This window comes from Grampus griseus (assembly GCF_964374135.1).
Source record: "Grampus griseus genome assembly, chromosome: 12".
Taxonomy (NCBI): Eukaryota; Metazoa; Chordata; class Mammalia; order Artiodactyla; family Delphinidae; genus Grampus; species Grampus griseus.
The window spans coordinates 25,227,892-25,254,037 of record NC_139006.1 but is presented as its reverse complement, the minus strand read 5'-3'; the positions used below and the strand labels follow the sequence as shown (position 1 = coordinate 25,254,037).

General features: G+C 53.5%; 3 protein-coding genes and 1 long non-coding RNA gene across 4 annotated transcripts; 3 read left to right on the top strand and 1 right to left on the bottom strand.

Annotated features, from left to right (window-relative positions):
• Positions 1–845: 845 nt before the first annotated feature.
• On the top strand, positions 846–8,403 carry LOC309830968 (glutathione S-transferase theta-4; the record flags this gene model as incomplete). The annotated part of the gene is made up of 5 exons (XM_082667910.1): positions 846–957; positions 2,034–2,121; positions 6,102–6,252; positions 6,916–7,092; positions 8,206–8,403. The coding sequence occupies 5 exons, from the start codon at positions 846–848 to the stop codon at positions 8,401–8,403; spliced, it is 726 nt and encodes a 241-aa protein (XP_082524036.1).
• A 2,082-nt stretch (positions 8,404–10,485) lies between these two features.
• LOC309830854 (glutathione S-transferase theta-1-like) lies at positions 10,486–19,018 on the top strand (the record flags this gene model as incomplete). The annotated part of the gene is given in 6 exon segments (XM_082667705.1): positions 10,486–10,597; positions 12,412–12,499; positions 14,040–14,103; positions 14,105–14,191; positions 18,389–18,565; positions 18,762–19,018. Coding segments are annotated over 6 exon segments (723 nt in total). The 3' UTR covers positions 18,957–19,018.
• Positions 18,200–20,532, bottom strand: LOC309830855. The gene is made up of 3 exons (XR_014297541.1): positions 20,434–20,532; positions 18,407–18,538; positions 18,200–18,271 (listed from the first exon to the last, which is right to left on the bottom strand). It is a non-coding gene; the product is annotated as an uncharacterized lncRNA (long non-coding RNA).
• Positions 20,533–20,621: 89 nt separating this feature from the next.
• LOC309830914 (glutathione S-transferase theta-3-like) lies at positions 20,622–25,888 on the top strand. The gene is made up of 5 exons (XM_082667808.1): positions 20,622–20,815; positions 22,186–22,273; positions 22,823–22,973; positions 25,120–25,296; positions 25,626–25,888. The coding sequence occupies exons 1-5, from the start codon at positions 20,704–20,706 to the stop codon at positions 25,818–25,820; spliced, it is 723 nt and encodes a 240-aa protein (XP_082523934.1). The 5' UTR covers positions 20,622–20,703; the 3' UTR covers positions 25,821–25,888.
• The last annotated feature ends 258 nt before the right edge of the window (positions 25,889–26,146 follow it).

Genomic DNA, 26,146 nt, shown 5'->3' with positions numbered 1-26,146 from the left:
GGCCCAGAAGCTTGTGTAGAGGGTGAAGGAGCGGCTCCGCTGAGGGTCTGCCACGCCCCTGCGCTCTGCCATCTGCAGTAAACACTCTGTGTGCCCCCAACTCGTGTCCAGCCTCTATCTGTCCCGGGAAGTGGGCTCTCCCCATTTCCAAATGGTCAGGGGATCTCCTGAAGTCGCGCAGCTCAGAGTGAGCAGCACTCAGGCCCCCACAGTGACCTTGCTCTGCCGCCAGGTGCTGAGTCCAGGTGCTCGGCCTGGCCACAGCCGGTCCCAACCCAGGCTGGAGGTTTCTGGGCTCCTCTGCGTGGCCCCTTGAGTCCCCTGTGGTGTCACCCCAATGCCCTGACAGCCCCCTGGGTTCCTGTTTCTTTCTCCCCACCCGTTTCTAGCCACAGTTCAGGCTAGATTGACCTGTGGATATCCCCGCTCCCTGCTTCTGGAACCCTCCTGGGTTAGTTCTCATCCCATCCTCACTCTGGACCCTGCAACGCCCCTTCGATTACGTTCTGCCATGAAGGCCTGGCCATGGGAGTGCCCATGTGGAAGCCCTTCTCAGACCCGGGCCAGGAGTACAAACGGACACCCCCACGGAGGGAAAGGGCAAGGTCACAGCCACCCCTGACCCCTTGGCCCCAAGCTACAGGCCTCTCTCCAGCCTGTTCCTGGGTTTCCTCAGAATCTTTGCTGCTGTGAGAATTCCAGGCTTCTCGGCCTCATGAAAACACCAAGTGAACAAGAGGTTCCAGAACGCGGGGGCCTGGGCCTGGGCTGGTGGGCACAGGGCCAGGGCACAGGCTGCATTTTGGTTGAGGCTGGGTGTCTGCCGGCCGCAGCGGGGGCCCAGCATGGGCCTGGAGCTCTACCTGGACCTGCTGTCTGCATCGTGCCGCGCTGTCTACATCTTCGCCAGGAAGAACAGCATCCCTTTCGACTTCCAGTTTGTGGATCTGCTGAAAGGTCGGCATCTGCAGCTGCCCGGGTAGGAAGGCAGGACACAAGGTTGGGGTATTTCTGAGAAGCGGAGACAGAGACAGAGGAGACCCCCACAAAGTCCACAGGGGAAGAAAAGCTTCCCAAGGGAATTGTTGGTGGTGCTCCTGCCCCGCCTGCCTTTGCGGGTCCCCACGGACTCTGCCCCACTGTGAACAGGCTCTTCTGGGGGGAAATGAGAGGAAGAGGGGCGGAGGGACCCCCACCTAGCGCCCCACCTTCTCCTCAAGGGTGCCCAGCACCTCGTCAGCTGCAGCACCTGCCAATTAGTTTGGCAGAGGTCGCAGAGGCGCACGGTTGTTCCTCATTTACTTCAATCCACACCCGTTCCCCCGCTCCAAGTGTTCAGACCTGCTCAGGGTGACCCCCAAGCCTGGGTGAGGTCCGTGGCCACACTCTCCATCACCACTCCAAGCAGCTCTAAAACCTCAGCTTGCAGAGGCTGGAGCCTCCAGAACACAGAGGAGGAGACCCGGGAGCCCTGGACATTATCGGGGTGGAAGTAGAGCCCCCTGAAGTGTTTTCAGTGGAGGCAGCTGACCAAGGAGGAGTTAAAACTCCCCCCCGACCCCCCCCCCCCACACACATAGGGTTCTCTGTTCGGATCACTTGGATTGAGTGCCTATGGGAGGCTCCCTTTTGGATTCCATCTGTGTGCTGGGGCTGGGGCTCCTGTGCTGGCACCTGCCCTGCTCCCCTTAGAGGGGCAGGGGGTCTAGGGGTGGGATCCAGGCCCCTAGGGCTTCTGTTGATTCACAGGCTGTGGCTTTAGGCCCAGAGTTGGGGGTGAGGGCTGGAGGCCTCCAGCTTCTGTGAGCCATAAAGGTTGTCCTGGTCACGGAGCCTGGGATGGGGGCAGGCGTCCTGACCTGGTCCCTGTTGGGCCGCTGATTTGCCCCCTTACCTGGGGTGAGCCATGGTTTTCCTCTGGGACTCAGTTTCCCTTCTTGCGAAAATGGAGAGAAAGGCATTTCTGCCTCTGGGAGGCCTGGGTCTCTCTTCCCTGGGGTCCCAGCAGCCTCAGACCTTCCTGCACCTCTCAGGTCACCACCACAGCAAGGAGTACATCGAGATCAACCCCCTGAGGAAGCTGCCCAGTCTCAAAGATGGAAAATTTGTCTTATCTGAAAGGTAACGGTCTTCCCTGGCTCTCCCACCATGTGTCTGCTTTTCCTGGGAGAGTCAGTGGCAGCCCTTCTGCTGGTGCCTATTGATTTTTTTTTTTTTTACTCTGGAAAAGTTCACACATACACTTAAGTAGAGTAAATAGTAAAGAAGAAGGAGTATAACGGACCCACGTACCCACCCCATAGTTCCAACAGTGGTCCACCCAGGGGCCCATTTTGCATCATCTATACTCCACTCTGTTCCCCTGCCTCCTGGCCACTCCATTCCTTCACCTGTAAATGTTTAGGAATGACCTTCTAAGAGATAAAGTCTCTTTAAAAAAAAAAAGCATCACCACAATACCATGATGACACCTAATAAAATTAACAATAATTCCTGTATTTCTTCATATATCCTGTTCATATTCGACAGTCTCTGAATATCTCAGACATATTTTCTTTGCAGTTCGTGCCTTGGAATCAGGGTCCAAATAAGCTGCAAAGAGTGCAACTGATTGATCCACCTCTTCAGTCTCTTTTCATCTCCAGCCCCCTCCACGCCCCACCTTGGACCTTGGACCTTTGCATTTTTGCCATGGTTGAAGAAACCAGCTCTTTTGTCCTGTGGAATTTCCGATGGTCTAAATTTTGCTGACTGAATCCTCATGGTGCCGTGTAACATGGCTTTCTGTCCCTTCATTTCCTGTAAATTGGTAGTTGGATCTCAAGGTTTGGTAAGATTTAGGGTTCATTGTTTCTCAGCCTGCTTCACAGGTGGTCTCATAACTTAAAGTATATCTCCCAAGTGGACCATGGAAGTCTGGGTGGCCCAGGGCTAGGTACATTTCTAGGACTGCTGTAAGAGGACCACCAACTGGCTGGCTTAGAACAACAGAAATGTATTGTCTCATGGCTCTGGGGTAGAAGTCCGAAATCGAGGTGTTGGTAGGGCCATGCTCGCCATGAAGGGGCCAGGAAGGATTTGTCCCAGGTCTCTCCTAGGTTCTGGTAGCCTAGGGTGTTCCTTGTCTGGAAGATGGCCATCTTCTCCCTGTGTCTATTCACATCGCTTTCCCTCTGTGCATGTCTCTGTGTCTAAATATCCCCTTTTTATAAGGACACCAGTCTTTTTTTAAAATTTTTTTAGCTGCATGGATCTTTGTTGCTGCATGTGGGCTTTCTCTAGTTGCGGTGAGTGGGGGCTACTCTTTGTTGCGGTGCATGGGCTCTCATTGCGGTGGCTTCTCTTGTTGTGGAGCATGGGCTCTAGGTGCACAGGCTTCAGTAATTGCAGCACATGGGCTCAGTAGTTGTGGCTCGCAGGTTCTAGAGCACAGACTTAGTAGTTGTAGCGCACGGGTTCAGTTGCTCCGAGGCATGTGGGATCTTCCCGCACCAGGGATCGAACCCATGTCCCCGGCATTGGCAGGCGGATTCTTAACCACTGCGCCACCAGGGGAGTCCCGACACCAGTCATTTTGGATTAGCATCTACTCCAATGACCTCATTTTAACTTGATGACCTCTGTAAAGACCTTCTTTCCAAATAAGGTCACATTTTAAGGTACTGGGTATTAAGACTTCAACATGTCTTTTTTGCGAGACACAATTCAACTCATAACCGTCTCTTCCTGGCCCCCCCCAAATTCATGTCCTGCTCATGTGTGAAATACATTCACCTCATCCCAGCATCTCCAAAAGTCATAATCATCCCAGCATCACCTTTAAGTCCAAAATGCCATCCTCTAAATCATCCAAGTCAGGTATGGGTGCGATTAGGGTTTGATTCATGCTGGGTCAAAATTCCCTTCCATCTATGAACCTGTGAAACCAGACAACAAGTTATCCTGTTTCCAAAATACAGTGGGGGGACAGGCATAGGCTAGACATTACCATTCCAAAACAGAGGATAGGAAGGAATAAAAGGCTCGTGCATCCCCGGCAAGTCTGAAACCTGGCAGCACAAATTGCATTCGGTTTTAGGGCTTGAGCATTGTTAAAAATAAAAATTCAACTGCGTAAAATTAAAGATTCAACAATTCATGAACGGAGCAGCATCCCACCTGGAAAGGAGCTCTGATGAGCTGTACAAAATGAAAGGCTTGTTATAGGCAGAAGGAGGCAGGGAAAGGAAGTTTCTAGCAAAGAGCGGATTGTTTTAGTCAAGATCACCTTTCTTTGGGGGAAGCCAGGGGTCTATCAGGCAGATGACCTCACAAGTGCTGGCCAGGTAATTCCAGATTAACTGGTTCAAGGTCACATTCCTGGGAGAGGCTGAAACTGCAGTTAGGTTAAGATACTGAGTCTCGGTTGGCTGATGTGGGGCTTAGCACAAGTGACCCCATTTTGGGTCTTTCGTTTCTCTTAACAAAATGATCCTCGTTAGCTCCATACTCTGTCCTCTGAGCCTATCAGGGTGTTGGCCCCACCTTTTAGAACCAGTACCCCAGGCCTGTGGTGGCAGGACAGCCCTACTGGCCCCTGAGCCTCCCTCTGGGTTATTCTTTCCTCTTCTTGAAGGTTGAATAGTTCCATCTGCCCATTTCACAGAGGTGTCTGACAGCCTTCGTTCATTTCATCCCATCTGTCTCCTTCAGTACAAGCTGTCAGTGTTTCTGCTGAAATGGTCCCTTAGATTCACAAGTCACCTGCCTAATATCTTTACCAAGTGATTATCCAGCCACACCCTTGGTTTTCTCTCCAGAGCAGGGCCCCCACCTCTGCCCTTGGCCTTCTTATTATGCCACCTTCTCACCCTGCTGGTCCTTCCCTCCCACCTCCCAGTCCTGGGCCTTAGAACGGCTGTGAATCCACTACCATCCCCCTTAGACCTTCTCCAAAGACCCACCCTTCCCCCATCCCTCCAGCCTCCTGGCCCCTCTGCCCACAGGTGTCTATTAGGGCACTGAGTGAGAGGCTAAGGACACCAGCCACGCAAGGCAGAAACTCCGCTCAACTAGTTTGAGTTTACTGGGGGATGTGACAAGCCAGGGGAATCTGGGCCTGGCTATGGTGGTGCTGATGCTTTCCCCCACCAGCCCACCTGCCAGCTTCTCTCAGCATTTTCTCCTATTCCCACCACCAGCAACAGCTCTGTAGCCTTATCTTTGAAGCACCTGGTCCTCGCAAAACGAGCAACCCCTCCTTCGTGGGTGATCTGAAGTTCTCAGGAAGGACAGGGATGGGCCCAGTCGAGTCACCTGCTTACTTGTGGGCCTCTCACTGGCCAGGGCACTGGGACCCATGACTGCCAGTCACCCGGGCCAGGATCACTGTTGGTGGAGCGGGTCCCTGCGGGAAAAGTGGGGGAAAGGGTGCTGGCCAGACAAAAGGCCAGATGCCTATTCCAGGGTCATCCCAGGGACTGTGATGTGGGCTGGGCCCTGTCTGCCAGGAGGTGAGGCTCCTCCGGTCACCGTAAGCTCTGATTCACCCTGGGGGCAGGGGCTGTCAGAGAACGTGCTGGTGTGTGTGGTCCCCGCTTGGTATCCGAGCTCCCAGTGTGGGAGCCGGGAGGGCTGAAGGCAGGGAATAAGCGTTGAGGACCATAACCTCCAGGTGCAGGATCAAGAGACACGGAAGGTGTGGTGGTGGGGGCAGTGGGCAGTGGGCATGGACAGAGCAGTGCAGGCCATCTCTGGCTGTCCCTGACCTCTCCCCACCCAGCCCGCACCCTCTCCCCGTCACTCATGGGTTCTGCTTTCTCCAGATTTCCCGCGCCCCCTCTTACCCCGTGTTTCCCTACGTGTTATGCCCTGTCTGGACTGCCCTTCCTGATGCCATCCACCAACTCCCACCTGCCCCGCAGGGCCCCTCCCTGCCCTCGCTGATGGGGGCGGACTGACTGCCTTTCCCGGGGCCCTTGGGGCTCATCCTCCTCCAGGTGGGATGTCAGTGCCTAGAGCCCACCTGTGGCTGGAGGGCCCACATTGGGCCCAGCCCCGCTGGATGGTTCGTGTAGAGGGTTGGGGAGGCCAGAGGAGCGCCCTGACTGTCCTCTCTGCAGTGTGGCCATCCTTTTCTACCTGTGCCGCAAGTACAGCGCGCCCTCGCACTGGTACCCGCCAGACCTGCACACGCGCGCCCGCGTGGACGAGTTCATGGCCTGGCAGCACACAGCCCTTCAACTGCCCATGAACAAGATACTCTGGATCAAGGTGAGCAGGGCCACAGCGGGGGCTCAAGCAAGTGTCCCTCCCTCCCTGAGCCTCATTTCCACAGCCCCCTTTCCTGCCTGCCTTACAGAGCTGTGGGGAGTGTGAACCACTGAGTAGGAAAGAGCCTTAGAAAGACAAGGTGAGGGGTGCCCAGGAGGGGCTGGTATCACTGGAGCCAGGATAAGAGTCAAGACATTTCATTCCAAACTAGAAAATATCACAGTTGGGAATTCCCTGGTGGTCCAGAGGTTAGGACTTGGAACTGTCACTGCTGTGGCCCAGGTTAAATCCCTGGTCAGGGAACTAAGATCCCACAAGCCATGCAGCAAAACACTCCCCCCCCCAAAAAAAAAACACCCCAGAGTCAAAGGGCCCATAAAGGCTACCAGATTTGAAGATGACAAATAACCAGTACATGTGTCCCTACTTCTTATCCTATGCCTGTGACAGATATCAGTAATCAATCATAGGATTCTTTCCTGCTGGGACTTCAAATCCTTCTGAACAAGGGCCCCAGGCAACTTCTACCAACCAGAACTGCTAAAAGAGGCGACACCACTTTACATCCTTGGTACTGTCCACCACCTCTCTAGCAGAAAAGGGTACTGAGACCTGGAGGGTCAGATATGGCCTCCTCTCCCTCCCCTCCCCTCCCCTGGCCAGCTGCTGATCCCGATGATCACGGGTGAGGAAGTTCCAGCTGAGAAGACAGAGCAGGTGCTGGCAGAGGTGACTAACAACCTGAAGCTCTTCGAGGAAAAGTTTCTGCAGGAGAAGATGTTCATCACCGGGGACAACATCTCCCTGGCCGACTTGGTAGCCCTGGTGGAGATGATGCAGGTGTGCGGTGGGGTGACGGGGGGATGGAGCCTGGACAGAGGAGGGACTCCTCTGTGACCATAACTTTCAGAAAGGCTGGTGAACGGGGAGATATGGGGACTGTGGGAGCCACGCCTGGGTGTCTGGCCTTGACCCGGGGGCCACAGGAAACACAGGTTTTGAATCGGGGAGGATCGTGGTCATTCATGCTTCACCAAGAGTCCTCTGTGGGGGCAGGAGCTGGAGGGCCAGCATGGGACAAGGAGAAGAACACAGTGTTTCTTGGTCAGTCGGCCAGGATCCTGGATGCCTCCTCCTCCCGCTGGACTCTCCGGAAATTGTCCAGAGGTTTCCAAAGTGTCCTTCCAGCCAAAGTGCCTCTTTTCCAGAGCTCCAGACAGATAGTTGTACAGAGCAGCTCCCTGGCTCTGGGTCTGAGGGGCATCCGCTGTGCATGGGGGGACACACGTGGGTGTGCGGCGGCATTTATGTGGTTTCTGTGTGCAGGGGAGGGTGACCAGTTCTGACCTAGCTGGTGTGCAGGATGCTGTTGAGACCCTGGCCAGTATGCAAAGTGGCCCTGGTCAGTGTGCAGTGTGGACCAGCACCGGGAAAAAAACATTCCAATCTTTCCGTCCCATGTGGTGCAGTCCCCTCAGTTTCACCCCCCCACCCCTTAAATTTCATTCACAACCCCCCAAACATCTTGTGTGCATGTTTCTTAGGCTGCCTGATGGCTTTCTCGTCCCCGCCCCTGTGCTTGATCACAGAGGGAGGTTCAACAGGGGGGAAAAATAACTGAATTCCTCCCACCCTCATCTGGGGACAAGGGGTTTCCCTGGAAGAGGGCAGGACCCCTGGGAGGTTTCACGCTGGAGAAGTGGGAAGCCCTGGGCCAGGGGTCCCTTAGAGAGGGATTCAGGAGCCTTGGAGCAAGACCAGTGACTGAGAGCCCCCAGGGATCTTCCATCCCCACCCACATGTGTTACATGGCCTGCAACCCCTGACCAGGCCTCAGGGGTTAGCCAGCTCACTGTCCACAGGGACAGATGGGGAGAGCCCTGCAGCTGTAGGAGGGACGCAGGTGGGGCTGGTCCACAGGCTGACCATGCCTACCTCTCTGTCTCTCCACAGCCCATGGCGGGCAACCATAACGTCTTCCTCAACAGCTCCAAGCTGGCCGAGTGGCGCATGAGGGTGGAGCTGGCCATCGGCTCCGACCTCTTCTGGGAGGCCCACGACCGGCTGGTGAAGTTGGCGGAATGGGACTGCTCCACTCTGGATCCGATGGTCAAGGAGAGGATCTGCGATTTGCTGCAGAAGTTCACGTAGTAGCAGCCCAGCCTGCGGGCCTGGCCAGCTCAGCCCCCGGCGCCTCCTACCTTAGGGGAGACGCTGAAAATCACTGTTTTTCAGTGAACTGGAACAACCGCCACGGTTGCTGAGCCTGGGACACACATCTGATGTGGTGGGTCTGGGGGGCGGTCACGAGTCCCCCCAGCTTCCAAAAAGAATTTGAAAATTAAAGGTTAAACATGATTAAACTGTCAATAATAAGAGTTGAGACTTCAGTGCTCTACTTTCACTAATGGATAAAATAGTGAGACCGAAGATCCCCAAGGAAATGGATGATTGAGCAACACCCTAAACCAATCGGCCTGCCAACTGCGCATAGCACCGCACCCACAACACGGAATACACGTTCTTCTCAAGGGCACACGTAGTATTCTCCAGGTTAGACCCTTTTTGAAGCCATAAAATAAATCCCAAGAAATTTAAACAAATTGAAATCACAGTGTGTGTTTCTGAACACAGTGGAATGAAATGAGAAATCAACAACAGAAGGAAAACTAGAAGATGAAATATCTGGAAATTAAACAATCCATTTTTAAACAACCAGTGGATCAAAGAAGAAATCACAAGGGAAATTAGAAAGTACTTTGAACAAATGAAAACAAAAACACAACACACCCAAACTTATGGGATGCAGCAGAAGCAGGGCTGTGAAGCAAATTTATAGCTGTAAAGGCATACAGATCTCAAATCACAACCATCAGAAGAAAACAAATAATAAAGATTCCAGTGGAGATAAATGAAATAGAGAAGAGAAAAACAGTACAGAAGATCAATGAAACAAAAACTGGATTTTTGAAAAGGCTGTCTCTTGTGCTGTAGTTTTCAGCAAGACCCTGGATCAAACTTCACTCACAACACTCAGGTTGTGCTTTTTTTTTTTTCCTTTCAGCAGACAGTTACCATTTTTTTGTTGTTGCTGAGAATAATTAAGAACTACTCAGCAAATTTCAGGTATACCATGCAGTGCTGTTAACTATAGTCACCATGCTGTGCATTAGATCTCCATAACTTATTTATCTGGGGTATTCAAAACTTTATACCCTTTGACCAATATGTTGCCATTTCCCCCCTCCCCCTCCAGCCCCTGGTAACCACCGTCTACTCTCTGCTTGTTAGAGTTCCACTTTTTTTAGATTCCACACAGCATAAGTGAGATCAGGCAGTATTTGTCTTTCTGGGCCTGTCTTATTTCACTTAGCGTAATGACCTCCAGCTTCATCCATGTTGTTGCAAATGACAAGATTTCCTTCTTTTTAAAGGCTAGATGAAAGATTCCTCTGTATGTGTCAGTGTATATTCTCCAATTTGTCTTTATCCATTCACCCCTTAACAGACGCTTAGGTTGTTTCCATATCTTGGCTATTGTGAATAATGCTGCAATGAACATGGGATTACAGATATCTCTTCCAGATCCTGTTTTCATTTTCTTTGGATATATGCCCAGAAGTGGGATTGCTGGATCTTTCAGTGGGATTGCTCCATCATTTTAAAGGTGGGGAAACAGAGGCCCAGAAGAGGGAAGAAACAAACCCAGGGAACGAGATTGAGGCACTGGGCTGGCAGGAGCAGGAAGACCTGCTGTCAGAGTCCAGGGCGCGCACCGGGGCGAAGTGAGTTAGCCCACCACGCTGACCGTAAACCCAGAGGCTTTGCCTCTTGCTGGCGCCAGGATCTCTGCAGCTTGTGGCCAAGAGCGTAGATGCTGGAGTCAGACTTTCTGGACCTGTAATCAACTGTGGGCCTCAATTTTCTCATCCGTAAAACAGGAAGTTCTGACACACGCTACAACTAGGATGAGCCTTGAAGACGTTATGCTCAGTGAGATGAGCTTGGGCCTGGGGGCCCTCTGAGCCCCCCAACCCGCCTCCCCGAAGGGGACCATCCGGAGCCCCCGCCCAGCCCGCAGACTCGCCGGGCTTCCGCGATTGCACCCAAGTGCGCGGCCAGAGCGCCAATGGGGAGCTACCGGGGGGCGGGCCGCGCTGCCGCTCGTCAGACCCAGCGCTGGGCTTGCTGTGTTCCGTATCCCGTGCTTTGCGAGGCTGGTCCGCCCCCGCCATGGGCCTGGAGCTCTACCTAGACCTGCTGTCCCAACCCTGCCGCGCCGTCTACATCTTCGCCGAGAAGAACGGCATCCCCTTCGAGCTGCGCTCCGTGGACCTGCGCAAAGGTGGGCCAGGCCCGGGTCTGGGGGACCGAGAAGTCAGTGAGGGACGAGGAGGCCGAACACCAATTAGGGGGACCCCTCTCCGAGTCACCCCCGTCCTGGGGCCAGCACCGAACAGGTGAGCCACCAGGGAGATACGAGATTCGGGGATCCCCAAACTCTGTTTCGTCCCATGGAATGGACCACGGGGCTCAGCTGAAGCGGAGTAAAAAGTGGGGGAGGCATGAGGAAAGGAGGAGGGACACTGCGAACAGAGGGGGTACACCTGGGCATAGGGTTGGGGCCCCAGGGAAAGGGGCAGGAGGAGGGGGCTTTAGGGGGGCCGCATGGGGGGTGTGGCAGAGTGAGCCTCTCCTTTGTGGCCCCAGCTGCTGATGCTCTGGCCTGGGCTGCACTGGGTCCCCCTCTGTCCCTTCCTCCTCCTCCTGCTTTGCCTTCACTTACCTTGTCCTCTGCCTCTTATTCCTACCGGAAAGGGGGGCAGCCGACGGGGAGTTATGGGAGCAGGAGGGGGACTGCAGGGGCTTGGCGAGCCCTGCACTCTGAGCAAGAGGGTTTGTTTCTCTGACAGGTCCCCAAGGTCCCAAGGGCACAGCTGGCATGGCAGCTGGGGTAGGCGACAGCAGAACTCCCTTTTTGCTGGTGGGGCAAGTAGGGCAACTCTGCCTGGCTGAGCCTTCCACCCAGGGCCCCCAGCTCGGTGGGCCTCGCCTGCCATTCTGCCTTTGTGCCAGCCTGTCCTTCTGCCTGAATCGCCATCTCTTCCCAGCCTCCTCTGGGGACTGCCCACTTGTCCTGCCCAGGGGTTACCTCTGCAGAGTGTGGGGTAGGGGAGAGGGCATGGGGACAAAGGGATGTCCAAACTGGGCTGTCAGATAGAGGGTGCAGTAGGAGGTGTGTTTCACCAGGAGAGGAGGGGAGGGTCCCTGGTGAAGGAACAGTCGGAAGGGAGGGAAAGGGAGGAGAGAGAGTGGGGCTGAGGCTGGAGGGGTGAGGCGGTAGTGGATAGTTTATGGCTTTGAGCAGCTTCCCCCTGCTCCCGTGGTAATGGGGAACCACTGAAGGCTGTTGAGCGTGGCAGCAGTGATGCTTAAGTGTCCTTCAGAAGCTTCTCTCTGGCTGCATCTGAAGGAGCAGAAAACACTCATATGAGCTTGAGCAGAGGTCAGGGTCCTGGGGGACAGTGGGCTGCACCTTTCCGGGGAGCTGTGGTGGGACAAGAATGCAGAGCCTAACGACAGGGCCAGCTCTGTCCCCGGTGCCCAGGGCAGGGTGAGCAAGGGGACACTCAGGGGCCTGTGGAAGTTGGTTGCAAGTAAGTGGACACCAGGAAGAGGCCACTTGTCTGTGTTTGGTGACCCTACCTTAGAGTCCACAGGGAAAGGGGCACCGTAGGGAATCACAGTCCACTCAGGGCACCAGCCTCCCGGCCCCTGCAGTTGGGGACACCCTGCATGGGCGCTTGTGATGCTGGCAGTGGTGGAAAGGCAGTGGGTTGGGTGTCTGTGAGGGCCCAGGCAAGGAGAGGCCCCACCCTGGCTGGAGCTTCTTGAGCTCTGTTTTGGGGGCGTGCTGTTGGGGGAAGGTTATGCCCACCAGGACCTGGCAAGGGGTATCAAGGTCTTTTGCACCAGCTGGCAGAACAGCCTCCCACTCCTCCCACAGCAGCCTTTCCACACCGGAGAGCAACCCGGGGCTGGAGAAGAGCCATGAAATTGGGGCCTGGGCCTTGAGAGGGGGGTGGCGTGGGGGGTGGGCGCAGCCAGGCAGGGCTTGGCGTTTTCCTCCCACCACCCACCACGATGGGCTCTCTGCAGGCCAGCACCTCAGTGATGTCTTTGCCCAGGTGAACCCCCGGCAGAAGGTGCCTGCCTTGAAGAGCGGGGACTTCATTTTGACCGAGAGGTAACTGGGGAGCCGGGGCTGCTACCAGACCTCTCTAGAACCATCTTGTCCTAGCTCTCTATTTCATAGACAGGAAACTGAAGTCCTCCGAGGTGAAGGGCCCTTTGCCCAACATCCTACAGAGAGTCAGGGCTTGACCCCCGGCTCCTGCCTGTCCACGGTTTCAGTTCACAGGGATGGTTGGAAAAGAACTCATCTGTTTTACATCTGTACCAATCCTGTGGTTGTTGGTGATGGGTCCCCGGGCAGGGGTGCGGGGCAGGGCGGCTTCATCCCCTCCAAGGTTGCCCGCTGGCCAAACTTGTGTTTTGATGCCCCAGTGGTTCCATCTCTGGGCTGCCCCTTCCCTGGGTGGGCCATGCCCGTGGGAAGACCACCAGACACGTGTATGTTTTGCATCACAACAGTCCCAAGAAGTAGAAATCTCTTTAGGGAGGGTGAAATTTTTTTCCAGTTCCGCCCCCTTCATCACCTAAGTCACGCCTCTCACAACAAGGGGAACCTGGAACTTTTGAACTCATCTCTGGAATCTTGAGGTGGATGCACCCCCAAAGAATTCCTCCCACCTTCTGCCAGCGCCATCTTCCTTCCTGCTGCCCTTACTGTCCTGAGTCCTGTGCTGCCCACTGTTGACCTCCCAAGCGTACCTGCCAGGGGCAGCATGCAATCTCTGCATTTCTCTGTCTCTTCTCCCCTATTTTGGGAGGTGCATGGCTCCCAGGGACCTGTAGCCCTCCTCGGAGCTTCCTTGAACAATTAGTTGGGAGCAAAAAGAGCAAAAAGACAAGTGAGCTGTTCAGCTGCGTGTGGTTACAGGGTTCCCAGTAGGGAACCTAGGCCAGTGGTAGATACAGAGGTTTTCTGCCCCTTTGGCTGGGATGCCCAGCCCCTGGGGTATCCCGAGTTCCTGAAGGCCTTCCTATGGCCCCAAATTCCCACATTCAGTGCCCTTCCGGGTCCACCGCCGCCCCAACACCAAGGCAGTCCTCCTAACCCAGGGCAGGAAGGGAGCTGCGGGAGCGTTGTCTGTCCTGCTGGTTCATGATCCTGCAGCACTGCCCGCCCCCCCCCCCCCCCCGCCCCGCCCCGCCCCGCGTTTCCAGCTGGTGCTTTAGGGACAACAGGAAAGCCTTTTTGAACCATCAGGCCATCTGGGAGGGTCTGAATGTTGGATGACGAGAGTAGATGCAGACTGGAAAGAACTGAGCTTCTTTAAGGCTCAGCTTTGATGCCATCTCCTCCAGGAAGCTCTCTCTGGTTTTCCCATCAGAAGCTGTCTCAGAACACTTGGCAGGACTTGCTGTGGGATTTCGCCTGGTGATAGGATGAGCTTGGGTATTAGCCATAGACAGACTTTCAGTTCTGCCACCAAAGGCTGTGTGCCCTGGGCAACTCCCATTTCTGTTCTGAGCCTGGCTTCCTTGTCTGGAAACCGAGCAAATACCTTGGCACATGGTCAGGAAGGTTAAGGAAGGGACTCTGTATAAAGCCCCTAGCTCCATACTTTCCCCCACCCATCATGTCCTCCCCTCCCCCACAGTATGGCCATTCTGCTCTACCTGACCCGCAAGTATAAGGTCCCTGACCACTGGTACCCCCAGGACCACACAGGCCTGTGCCCGTGTGGATGAGTACCTGGCCTGGCAGCACACAACCCTGCGGAGAAACTGCCTCCGGGTCCTGTGGCATAAGGTGAGGTGCCCCTCCGCAGGCGGAGGCAGTGAGGACATCGCCCAGAAGGGCTTGGGCAACATCGCATTTATTCTTCCTTTCAGTTTGAATAGCTTGTATTGACCTGACTTTGACTTCCTAATCCTTCCTTCTGTTTGCTGGTAAGCCCATCTAATACATTCTGTATTCGAGATATGTAATTTTCAGTTCTAGAAATTCCCTTTGGTTCTTTTTAGAGTTTCGCTGTCTCTGCTGAAATTCACCACCCACTCACCCACTTGGCCCATCTCTTCTTCTAAAGTCTTTAACATATTTAGAATAGTTACTTAAAAGTCTTTGTCAGCTAATTTCAACCCCGGGGTTCTCTGCGAGTCTGTCTCTACTGGTTGTTTTTTTATCCTTCTTGATTATGGGCCACATTTTCTTCTTTCTCTGTATGTCTTATAATTTATCATTATGTGCTGCACATTATGTATAAAAGGAGAGTAGAGACTGAATACATAATAAATACCCGAGAAAGGGCTTGCACTTTTCTCTATCAGGCAGTCTTGGTGGGAGGTTCCTCCCTTCCAGCTAGTCAGGAATGGGGCTGGGATGTGGCATTAGTTAGTTTCAGTTCATCTCTGGTTTCAGGTATCTGGAGGGTGGAATCAGGTTGCTCACTTTCCTCCAGCAGGGATTTGGAATCTAAGCACCAACTACCACCGTAAGACGGCTCTACTTTTCAGCCCCGCCCTAAGTTCCCCACGTGGCTGCTTCATCAGAAAACTCCTATGCTGATGGCAGGCTTACACCTCTGCTTGCCTGGACCCCAGGGATGAATGTGGCTTACCTAGGGAGGGCTCGTGCCCTCTGGAATTTAGTTCATTTAGTCCAGTGCTGCACCAAAGTACAAAGTGAGATATATGCAGTCTTAAATCTTCTAGTAGCCACCATTAAAAAGTAAAAAGAAACAGTTGAAATGACTATATTTTACTTAAGCCAGTGTACTCAAAATAGTAAAATTTTGGCTAATAAACACATGAAAATATGTTCAGTATCACTAATCATTAGGAAAGTGCAAATTAAAACTATAATGAGATACCACTTCACCCCCACTGGAATGGCTATTACATATATATATACATATATATATGTGTATATATATATGTGTATATATATATATATGTGAACAAAATAACAAGTGTTGGTGAGAATAAGAAGAAATTAGAACTCTTGTGCACTGTTGATGGGAATGGTAAGTAGTGCAGCTGCTGTGGAAAACAGTATGATTCCTCAAAATAATTAAAAATACAATTACCACATGACCCAGCACTTCCACTTCTGGGTATATACCCAAAATAATTGAAAGCAGGGTCTCGAAGAGATGTTCATAGCAGCAATATTCACAATAGCCATTATTCACAATAGCTGTGGAAGCAACCCCAGTGTCCATCAACAATGACACTTAAGTGCCCCTCAGTGGTTCTGCCTATGTTTCCCTCTAGGAGTTTTACTGTTCCTGGTCTTACGTTTAGGTCTTTAATCCTTTTTTTTTTTTTTTTTTTTTTGCGGTACGCGGGCCTCTAACTGTTGTGGCCTCTCCCGTTGTGGAGCACAGGCTCCGGACGCGCAGGCTTAGCGGCCATGGCTCACGGGCCCAGCCGCTCCGCGGCATGTGGGATCTTCCCGGACCGGGGCACGAACCCGTGTCCCCTGCATCGGCAGGCGGACTCTCAACCACTGCGCCACCAGGGAAGCCCTTTAATCCACTTTGAGTTTATCTTTTTGTATGGTGCTAGAGAATGTTCTAATTTCATTCTTTTACATGTAGCTGTCCAGTTTTCCCTGCATCACTTACTGAAGAGACTGTCTTTTCTCTGTTGTATATTCTTGCCTCCTTTGTTGTAATTGACCATAAGTGCGTGGGTTTATTTCTGGGCTCTCTATCCTGTTCCATTCATCTGTGTCTGTTTTCTGGTGTGTATTTTACATGCACAGCACATTTCACCTAAGACGAGACATATTTTAAGAGCTCAGTAACCTCTCGTTGCCAGTGGTTTCCATATTGGACAGAACAGGTTTAGGCTTTTTTCTTTCTTTTTTTGTTCTTTCTTTTATTTTCCTTTTTTTAAAGTTCTATATTCTTTGAAGACTTTAAAGAAAAATAAGGTTATTTTCTTTTCAGTGTTATGGTGGGAGCAGTGGCTTTTTTTGTGACTGTCATATCCTCATCAGAAGCACTCCTCATTTTTGAAAGTGTATGGCTAATTCTGGGTCATGAGTTTTATTGTGTCTTCTATCATTTTTTTATATGAAAAAGGAAACATTAGAGAACAAAAGTCAAAAGACCTCTTTGTTGCCCTTGTACCTTCCTGAGGTGCCCCCTGCTCCCCAGGATCTGGTTCAAGTCCTTTCAGTTCACGATTTTCTACATTATTACATTTATGTGTAGCCATAAAAATAAAGTTTTGCTTTGAGTGCTTACAATTTTATATAAATGCTCTCATATCATTCTGGAACTTGCATTTTTCCATAGTGCTATGGGTGGGTCTAATTTATTTTTTTCTAACTAGTGTATAGCATTTCCTGATAAGAATAAATCAGAATTTATTTATTACCCTCTTATGGTCTTTTATATTTAAAGAGGAATAAAAACACTTTTTAAAACCCTAAGAACTTTGGAACCACCCCATGGGAACAGAAGGGAAATGTAGACAGTCTGCTGCTGGGGTGAGGCAGAGAATACACGGGAGGTGGACTTATGTGGGGTTTGGCAAACTAAGAGCCGTTGTTCCCCCCACCCTCCCGCTTCCCCCACCAAGGAGCAGCTTCTCCCCAGCAGCAGCCTTAGATGCTGTGCTGGTGGCTAGGTAGGAATGCTGGCCCTGTGTGGCCAGCACCTTTATGTTAAAAAGAAGCTGGAAAGTTCAGGATTTTTATATGAAATGTCTCCACTTTTAAATGTCAGCAAGTGATCCATAGTTTTAAAAAGTCTGCAGCCAGGGGCTGCCCTGGTGGCGCAGTGGTTGAGAATCTGCCTGCTAATGCAGGGGACACGGGTTCGAACCCTGGTCTGGGAGGATCCCACATGCCGCGGAGCAACTAGGCCCGTGAGCCACAACTACTGAGCCTGCGCGGCTGGAGCCTGTGCTCCGCAATAAGAGAGGCTGCGATAGTGAGGGGCCCGCACACCGCGATGAAGAGGGGCCCCCGCTCTCTGCAACTAGAGAAAGCCCTCGCACAGAAACAAAGACCCAACACAGCAAAAATAATAAATAAATTAATTAATAAACTCCTACCCCCAACATCTTCTAAAAAAAAAAAAGTCTGCAGCCAAAGGAATGTCATTAGCCCAGCACTGGCCTCCAGGCCCCTGGTGGGTGATCACTGACCCTGTCTACCTTGTTGTTTGGGGGAGGAAACAGAAGCCACCAGGGCTTGTGCACAATCTTAGTCCTGTTTACCTTTCCAGAGTCCCAGGCTCCCCAAGCAACTTTACCCAACAAAACACCAGACTGAACATGAAGCTCCCTCCCCTGCTCCACATCCACTGTGTCTCCCTGACAGCTCTGGCAAGCCTGAGGCTGTTGATGGCTTCACCCCAAATGCCCTCCTCCCAGAATCCTGAACGCTACCCTTTCCTGGCTCTTCTCTCTAGTCCCTGGCAGCTCCCTGGGTCAGAAGACGTCAGTTCCACGCTTGGCTTAGTCTCTTCTTGGCTGTGTGGTCTCAGGCAACTGTCTGTCTCTCTCTGGGCCTCACTTTTCCACTTACAAGATGAGCCCTGTACTATTATTCCCATATCACAGATGTGGAAATCGAGGCTCAGAGAGTTTGAGTGTTTTGCTCTAGTTCACATAGTTTATAAGCAACAAAGTTGAGACCTTAAAAGCCCATCCTCCTAATTATACTGTATGAGGTACTGATTTTATAATCTGGGGGAAAGAGGTTATAAAATAATTGTTCCTAAGCCAGGCCCTCCCCCCAAAGTATGAAACTCATTGTTCAGGTCCCCTCTGAGTCATTCTCAAAGGGGTTTGAGTCCTTCTGTCAGATGCCCCAGGCTCAGATTGTGGGAGCAGGAATAGTTCCGGGAAAAGGAGTCCTTTAGGAATTTCCCTGTAGGAAAAAAAATGCATGGAACCAGGAGGCAGCTCTAAGGGCAGGGAGACTTGCCTTCCTGCCTCTGAGGCTGGACTGGGTCCTAACCCCCCACTTTGCCTGCCCACCCACCAGGTGATGCTCCCTGTTTACCTGGGTGAGCCGGTCTCTCCCGAGATGCTGACAGCCACGCTGGCAGAGTTGGACGTGACCCTGCAGGTGCTTGAGGACAAGTTCCTCCAGAACAAGGCCTTTCTCGCTGGGTCCCACATCTCTCTGGCTGACCTGATAGCCATCACGGAGCTCATGAATGTGAGTGGGCAGTTGTTGGGGGGACTAGGCAGGGGAGGTCCTGGGTGGCTGCTGAAGTCCTGCTCACACTGCCTCACCTGGCCATGGGACTGTGCTTATGTGTAGAAACCTTCTGGGGTTCTGTGGCCTCCAAACCAAGTAGATGCTGCCATACTTGGCCTCACCCTGTCTCATCCTGTCCCCTGTCTCCCTACAGCCTGTGGGTGCCGGCTGCCGAGTCTTTGAAGGCCGACCCAAGCTGGCTGCGTGGCATCAGCGCGTGGAGGCGGCAGTGGGGGAGGTCCTCTTCCAGGAGGCCCATGAGGTCATCCTGAAGGCCAAGGACTCCCAGGCTGCAGACCCCACCATTAAGCGGAAGTTGATGCCTAGGGTGCTGTCCATGATCCAGTGAGCCGGGAAGCCTCTGCTCTGCCCTTGGCAGTTCACAAAGCACCTTCCTTTCCATGTCCCATGGGAGGCAGACCCAGAGAGCAGGCGTGACTTGCCTGAGTCCCACTGCCCCTCTGCTCCCTGGGCCAGGTCCCCACTCATCTTCCACAGCTGCCTAAAAGCCACGATGAGAATGGCATACCCAGACCTTGTCTCCTTTAATCACTGCATCTTCTTTTCAGTTTGGGAAATAAACCTGGGCTCAGCCTGAGCCTCTGCTTCTAACTCTGACGTGTGGTTTATTTGAACTTCCTTCTGTCCTGACCTTGGTCTTGGCCTCTATTCGAAAGACAACCCCCTTTCCTAGGCCCCATGGATCAGCTTCCCCCTGATGGTTGTCAAGAGTGAAATTAACAAATGCCCCCTTGCCTTCTAGTTCTTAGAGAAAGACAGCAGAGGTATCGGGCGTCCACTGGTGTTGGCTGTAGGCATGCCAGCTATCACTTTGCTGGGCCAGTCACCCAGGACGTGGCCCTTTGGCACCAAGTATTGTAAATCACAAGTCCTGCATCTGTCCTGAGGAATTGGTCGGGAGGGGAAATCCAAACAGCAGCTCTCCTGGTCAGGACTCAGTCATGAGGGGCCTTAAATGCCACACTTAGGAGCTGCAAACCATGAACAGGAACGGAATGCTCAGCTTGCATTTTAGAATAATATTCTGCCTGCTGTTGGGGGTTGGACTGGACGGTGGCCAGGGAGGAAGCAGGGAGATTTGGATATTGCAGTAATCCGGCCAAGGGTGACTTGTGGAGGAGGGCAATCCACTGGAGGGGGTGGAGAACATGGCTCCGCCCTGGGGGGATAGGTCTTCTTTAAACTGGGAGCCTGGGGCCCAGGAAGGCCAAGCTATTCTCAAGTTTTGCAGTAACCGATCCTCTTGCCAAGGGGCTTTTTCTGAGTCTTGGGTTTGGGGACAGGGTTTTTTATCCAGGACGCTTGCTTAGAGAATGAGGGCATCATAGCCACAGACTTCAGGAGCTCCAGGGTTGTAGTTGGAGGGGTTTGGCCCTGCAAAGGAAGTGGGGAGGTTCCAGGCCCCCCTGCAAACCTCTAGATGGGCCCCACAGGGCTTCTGCTTTGCTGGAGGGATTAGCCGGGAGTGTAAGGAAGGTTGGGGAGGGGCGGCTTCCTGAGGTGTGGACCTAGTCTTTGCTGGGTGCAGAGGTCCACACGCCCTCCCCAGCCTCCACCCTGTGCAGTGGGCCCAGGGGAGGCCGTGGCACCTCCTTTCTCCTCCTCTATTTGTGTTCCTGGGGACTCTTAAGTCCCTCCTCTTTCAGCCCCCTCCGCGAGTGGGAGAAGGTGGCTTGGGCCAACACTTTCGACTCTAAATTCACTGAGTGTCTGCGCTGGAAGCGCCCTCAACGTCGTCCCCCCAGTATCATCCCCCCGCCCCATTTGACGCAGGTAGACATTGAGGTCCGGGTTAGGGGACTGACCTGGCGGCGAGAAACTGTCAAGAGTCCGTCTCCCTGTACCCTCCCCACCAGGGAAGGGACCCCAGCCCAGAACCCCTGAGAGGGAAGGCGGGAGAGCGAGGCCGCCGCTGATTGGTCCAAAGTTCTCCGGCACCATCCAACGGGCGGGGAAGGCGCGGCCCGGCTCGATTAATCAGGCTGCGCGCGGCCGCCGGCTGGGTAGCCGGTGGTCCCCGCCCCTGCCGCCGTTTCTGCCCCAGTCCTGCACTAATCCTAACCCCCGCCCTCGCCATGGGCTTGCAGCTCTACCTGGACTTGCTGTCCCAGCCTTGCCGCGCCGTCTACATCTTCGCCAAGAAGAACGGCATCCCCTTCGAGCTGCGCACCGTGGACCTGCTCAAAGGTGGGCCCGGCAGGCAGGCCCGGGGTCTGGGCCCCTGTGTGCACACGGACTCCCGGGGCCCCACGGTCAGGCGGCCTGCGCAGACAGACGGCAAGAGACAGACTCCAGTCGGAAACCGTGGCTTCGCCTATAAGTTGTGTATTTTCAGAGTCTTTACCTTTGCTTAGTGAATACTAACCGTTCTTCAAAATACAGGTTAGGAAGGAGCAGAGCAGGTAGAGAGCAGTGGGGGTGTGGGGCCGCGGGAAGTGGAGTGACAGCTCCAACACCTCCACACCTGGGCTTGGAGAAAACAGTGAACTGCCTCCTCATTCCCAGTGGAAGCAGCCCCCATCTCTTGAGTTTCTGGGTCTGCTGGCAGGAGGAGGTTGGACACCTGCATCTGGTCTCCTCTTTACTCCTACCTATGCCTGCCTAGGTCCCCTCCACTTACACAGAATCCGGGGAGGGGGCAGGGCTGTAACTGGACAGTAGGATAAGCTCTGGATTCAGAGCCCCTCTGGCAGACCCGGAGGGAGACCCTGCTTGGCCGAGCCTGCCCACCTTCTGCCTCTGGTGCCCCAGCGTGAGCCACCAGCTGCTTTGATGCCAGCTTGCTCTGACTTTTCAATGCTCCTTGGGGTGGGGCTGGGCACAGAGGCAATTTCTAGAGGGAGGATGGGTAGGGGTGATTCCGTCCATGCAGTAGAAGGGCAAAGAGGCCCACAGGCGGTCGTACGGCCAGGCTGGATCCCGGCTCCACTGAAGCCCTCCGACTCCACATACATTACTTGGTGTACCGTCTGCACTGGCCCGGGACAGGGAGGTATGCAGATGTGATTCAGACATGGGAACCCCTGTGGGGGAGGAGCCTTGAAGGTTTGGCACAAGAAAGAAAGAGGAGCTGACCTGCAGGAGGTTGAGTGGCTGAGTCGGGCAGGTATTGCTGGTGAGAGCGAGGTTTGCTGAGGGCCGGGAGCAGGTGTGGCTGGAACTCTGGGGTGTAGACAGGTCACCCAGTTTGCATAGAGAGGGGGACTGCAGTGGACAAGGCTAGAGCCCAGGGAGGAGGCTAGAGTGTGTGATGCGTGGATGGAGTTGGCTGGGGCTGGGGTGGATTACAGCTGCAGTGAATCACCCTCCTCCCAAGTCCAAGCTGAGATGCTACTTGACCCAGGTTCCAAGGTGGGGCGAGTGGACACAGGAAGGGGGGACCTCTGGCAGGCTCAGCGTGTATGATCCGCTGACCAGCAGAGTGGCCTCGTCTTCTCTGATGCCCCACCTGGATGGAGGCCTCAGAAAGTTGGTGCCTGGACATTGGGGTAGGGGGTGGGCAGAGACCTCAGAGGGCTCAGAGTTCTCCCCACCTGCCTCACTGGTCTCTCCCACAGGCCAGCACTACAGCGATGACTTTGCCCAGGTGAACCCCCTGAGGAAGGTGCCCGCCTTGAAGGACGGGGACTTCACCTTGGCCGAGAGGTAACGGGTCCCTTGGCTGCACCAGTCAGCCATCTGTGTGTCCACCGTTGATGGCTCGGATCGTGGCTTCTGTGCCCTGAGCCCCTTACCAGCCCGAGGGTGGAGAGTGGATTGAAGTCAGCAGAGCTGCCCAGGGCTGGGAGGGGCGCCTGGTCTTCCTCCTGTTGCTGTCCCTGCCCTGGAGATGTTGGAGAATGGTATTGGAGTCACTCTCATCCTTCGGGACACATGTTGGGCACTGCTTCCTCATGGGAGATTTCTCTGAGCATACATCCACTTTCTGAAATCACATGACATTTTGCTTTTCCCTTGGTGCCCTTAGTTCTGATGATAGGATGGCCCAACATAGAGCTGTGTGATCCTGGCTGTCACTTAACCTCTCTGAGCCTCACACTCCTACTCTGTACCAGAAACAGTGAAATGTTCCACCCCCAGGAGCTGGGGAAAGATGTGTGAGGAGCAGGGACCGGCCTCACCCAGGGCCTGGCCCCTGTGGAATGGTTAAAGAGTGACTGGGGCATGTCCCCCTGCACCCACCGTGTCCCCCAGTGTGGCCATCCTGCTGTATCTGACCCGCAAGTATGAGACCCCCGACCACTGGTACCCCCAGGACCTGCAGGCCCGAGCCCGTGTGGATGAGTACCTGGCGTGGCAGCACACGGCCCTGCGAACAAGCTGCACCCGGACCATGTGGCAGAAGGTGAGCTTCAGAGCAGGGAGCCCTTCCTTGGTGACCAGGGGATGGTGCTTTCTGTCTAAAGCATTCCATTCAGACCTGAGACCTGAGAACACTAAATTCTAGAATGCCAGAGATGCTCCAGGGCAACCAACTTGTTTCCCAGAGGGGAAACCAAGGCACAGAGCCTGGGAATGACTCCCCCAATATGTCTTGATTCCTGAGCTGCTGGAAATTAATCTTGTGCCCTTTTGCACACTCTAGGCTGCCTGGGAATATTGTCTTTTGGGAGAGAAAAGAATCAAACCTTCACTTTGCTACACATGTACTTTCCAGATGGAGAGGTGTTAAGTGAAAAACCTCAAAGTAGGAAGAAATAAGATATTTCACTAAATGTTGATCTGATTTCTGGGTATGCAAGGATTTATAAGCCTAGTAACAGTGGGAGACTTAAAGAAAAGGCTAATCGATTTTACACAAAATCTGTGTAAGAAAAAAAAAAGAATGAAAACAAGCAAAAAAACCTGGGAAAGATCTTGGCAAAGAAATGTTAGAAAGAACATTAAAAAATTTTTTTATAATTTTTAATTTTTATTTTTGGCTGCATTGGGTCTTCGTTGCTGCGTGCGGGCTTTCTCTAGTTGTGGTGAGCGGGGGCTACTCTTCGTTGTGGTGAGCGGGCTTCTCATTGCAGTGGCTTCTCTTGTTGCAGAGCACCGGTTCTAGGCGCACGGGATTCAGTAGTTGTGGCATGCAGGCTTCAGTAGTTGCAGAGTGCGGGCTCAGTAGTTGTGGCACACGGGTTTAGCTGCTCTGCGGCATGTGGGATCTTCCCAGACCAGGGCTCGAACCCGTGTCCCCTGCACTGGTGGGTGGATTCTTAACCACTATGCCACTGGAGAAGTCCAGAACCCACATGCCGCAACTACTGAAGCCCGCGCGCCTACAGCCCATGCTCTGCAACAAGCGAAGCCACCAAAATGAGAAACCTGTGCACCACAAGGAAGAGTAGCCCCCACTCGCCGCAACTAGAGAAAGCCTGGGCGCAGCAACGAAGACCCAACGCAGCAATAAATAAATTAAATAAATAAATATGCTTAAAAAAAATAAGACGCTCTTAGAAGCCCATCAAAACACAGGAGAAAAATGCGCAAAAGAAACCAGCAGAGATGTAACTGAAGGACAGAGAGAAAGGGTCAATAAATGGATGAAAACATGTAACTTCAGTAAAAATCAAGCAAATGCACATTAAAAGAGCATGCAGATACCATTTTTACTTATCGAACGTGCAGAGGTTTTTGAAATGTGAACTCTGAGTTATTATTGGTAAAGCGCTTAGTGTCTGGCACAGAGCAGGCTCCCTGCGTGTGTGAGGGAGTGTGAGCTGGCCCCTGCTGCATGTATGGAACCACTGTTCTGGGGGCCCATTTGTTGTTGTTGTTTTTGGCCGTGCAGCTTGTGGGATCTTAGTTCCCTGACCAGAGGTGAAACCCAGGCCCTCGGCAGTGAGCGCGGAAGTCTAACCACTGGACTGCCAGGGAATTCCCTCTGGGGGTCCATTTGGCACAAAGAAGGTTTCCATAGCTTTACAAGCTGTGGTGGGGGAGGAAGCCCGGTGCATTTGAGGGCAGAATGGAGAGAAGTCCAGGAGAGTGAGTGTAGATGTTTGCTACTCAGAGTGTGGGCCATGGGCCAGGAGCATGAGCGTCACCTGGGAGCTTGGAAATGCAGAGTCTCAGGCCCCACCCAGGTGTACTGATTAGGACCGTACACTTGAACCACATCCCAGAGGGATCTGCACGCACATTCCCATTTGAGAAGCCTGGGGTGGAGTGGGAGGTGGGGTGGGAGAGGATGGCTGCTGCCCTGTGTTGAGGCCTTTGCAGTGAGGGCACTAGGGAGCCATGGAAGGCTTTATGCAGGGAGAAGATATGGGCAGACTGGGATTGCCGAAGTATCCCCCGGCTGCCCGATGTGATGACCCAGGAAGAGGTGGAGGCTATCTGTGCCTGAGTAAGGGATAAGGCCTGGGCTGGTAGTGGCTGTGGGCGGGAAATGGTAGATGGGAGTGAGGAGAAATGCGAAGGATGGCTGATAGGTGGAATGAGAGCAGGAACCATGCTGGGCCTTGGGCAGACCCTGAGCCCTCCCCTGCCTGCCCGCCTACCAGATGTTGTTGCCTGTGTTCCTGGGCCAACGGGTGCCCCCTGAGACACTGGCATCTACTCTGGCTGAGCTGGACAGGTGCCTGCAGCTGCTTGAGGACAAGTTCCTGAAGGACCAGGACTTCCTGTCTGGGCCTCACATCTCAGTGGCAGACTTGGTGGCCATCACAGAGCTGATGCATGTGAGTGTCGTGGGGTGGGGGGCCAGCTGGGCACTGGGGTACCCTGGGAGAGAGCCAGTGTACCAGCTCACGTTGTCCTTTCTGGCTGGGGGGCCCTGGGCGGGTCACTTCCCCCTCTGAGCCTCAGCGTCCTCATCTGTAAAAAGGGGCTTAAAAACCCCACCCTGCAGGCTTATTGAGCAGCTTCTCGGTATTTCCTGGAGGAGAACCCCCAGCCTATCACCCGTGTGGCAGAGGAGGGAAAATCCACCCGAGGGATCCCTAAGTTGGGACATGCTGCCTTGTGCTTCTCTGGGTCCCACCCCTCCACCCGGCTTCCACTCCCATAGCCTGTCAGTGCCGGCTGTGACATCTTCAAAAACCGGCCTAAGCTGGCTGCGTGGCGCAAGCGGGTGGAAGCTGCGGTGGGGGAGGACCTCTTCCAGGAGGCCCACGCGGTCATCATGAAGGCTAAGGACCTGCCTCCAGCCGACACTGCCATGAAGGAGAGGCTGAAGCCCCTGGCGCAGCTTTTGTTGCAATGAGTACCGGGTGGGCCTGCAGAGCCACCATCGACAGAGCTCTGTCCTCAGAATAAAGAAATGGCACTGCCTCCCCTCGGCTGTGAGCGAGACACCTTTGCAGCGTCCGGTCCATAGTGCCTTCCACACGCCAGTCCTTTGTTCCTTCTTCTGTCTGCCTGCCAACTTCACCCTTACCCCTTGCACTCTGACTTCCATGTAACCTCTGGAAATAGCTTTAGTAAACACAGATGTGACCCTGACCCCCCGGCCCTCTCCTGTTTGAAACTTACCCTGGTGCATCACTGCCCTGAGGCTAAAGGACAAAGGATGAGTCACTGAACTTTACA

Coding starts and splice junctions, on each gene's coding strand:
- LOC309830914 (XM_082667808.1), top strand. CDS start 20,704: ATGGGCTTGCAGCTCTACCTGGACTTGCTGTCCCAGCCTTGCCGCGCC. Junction 22,974..25,119: donor CCCGGACCATGTGGCAGAAG/GTGAGCTTCAGA, acceptor CCCGCCTACCAG/ATGTTGTTGCCTGTGTTCCT. Junction 25,297..25,625: donor CCATCACAGAGCTGATGCAT/GTGAGTGTCGTG, acceptor CCACTCCCATAG/CCTGTCAGTGCCGGCTGTGA.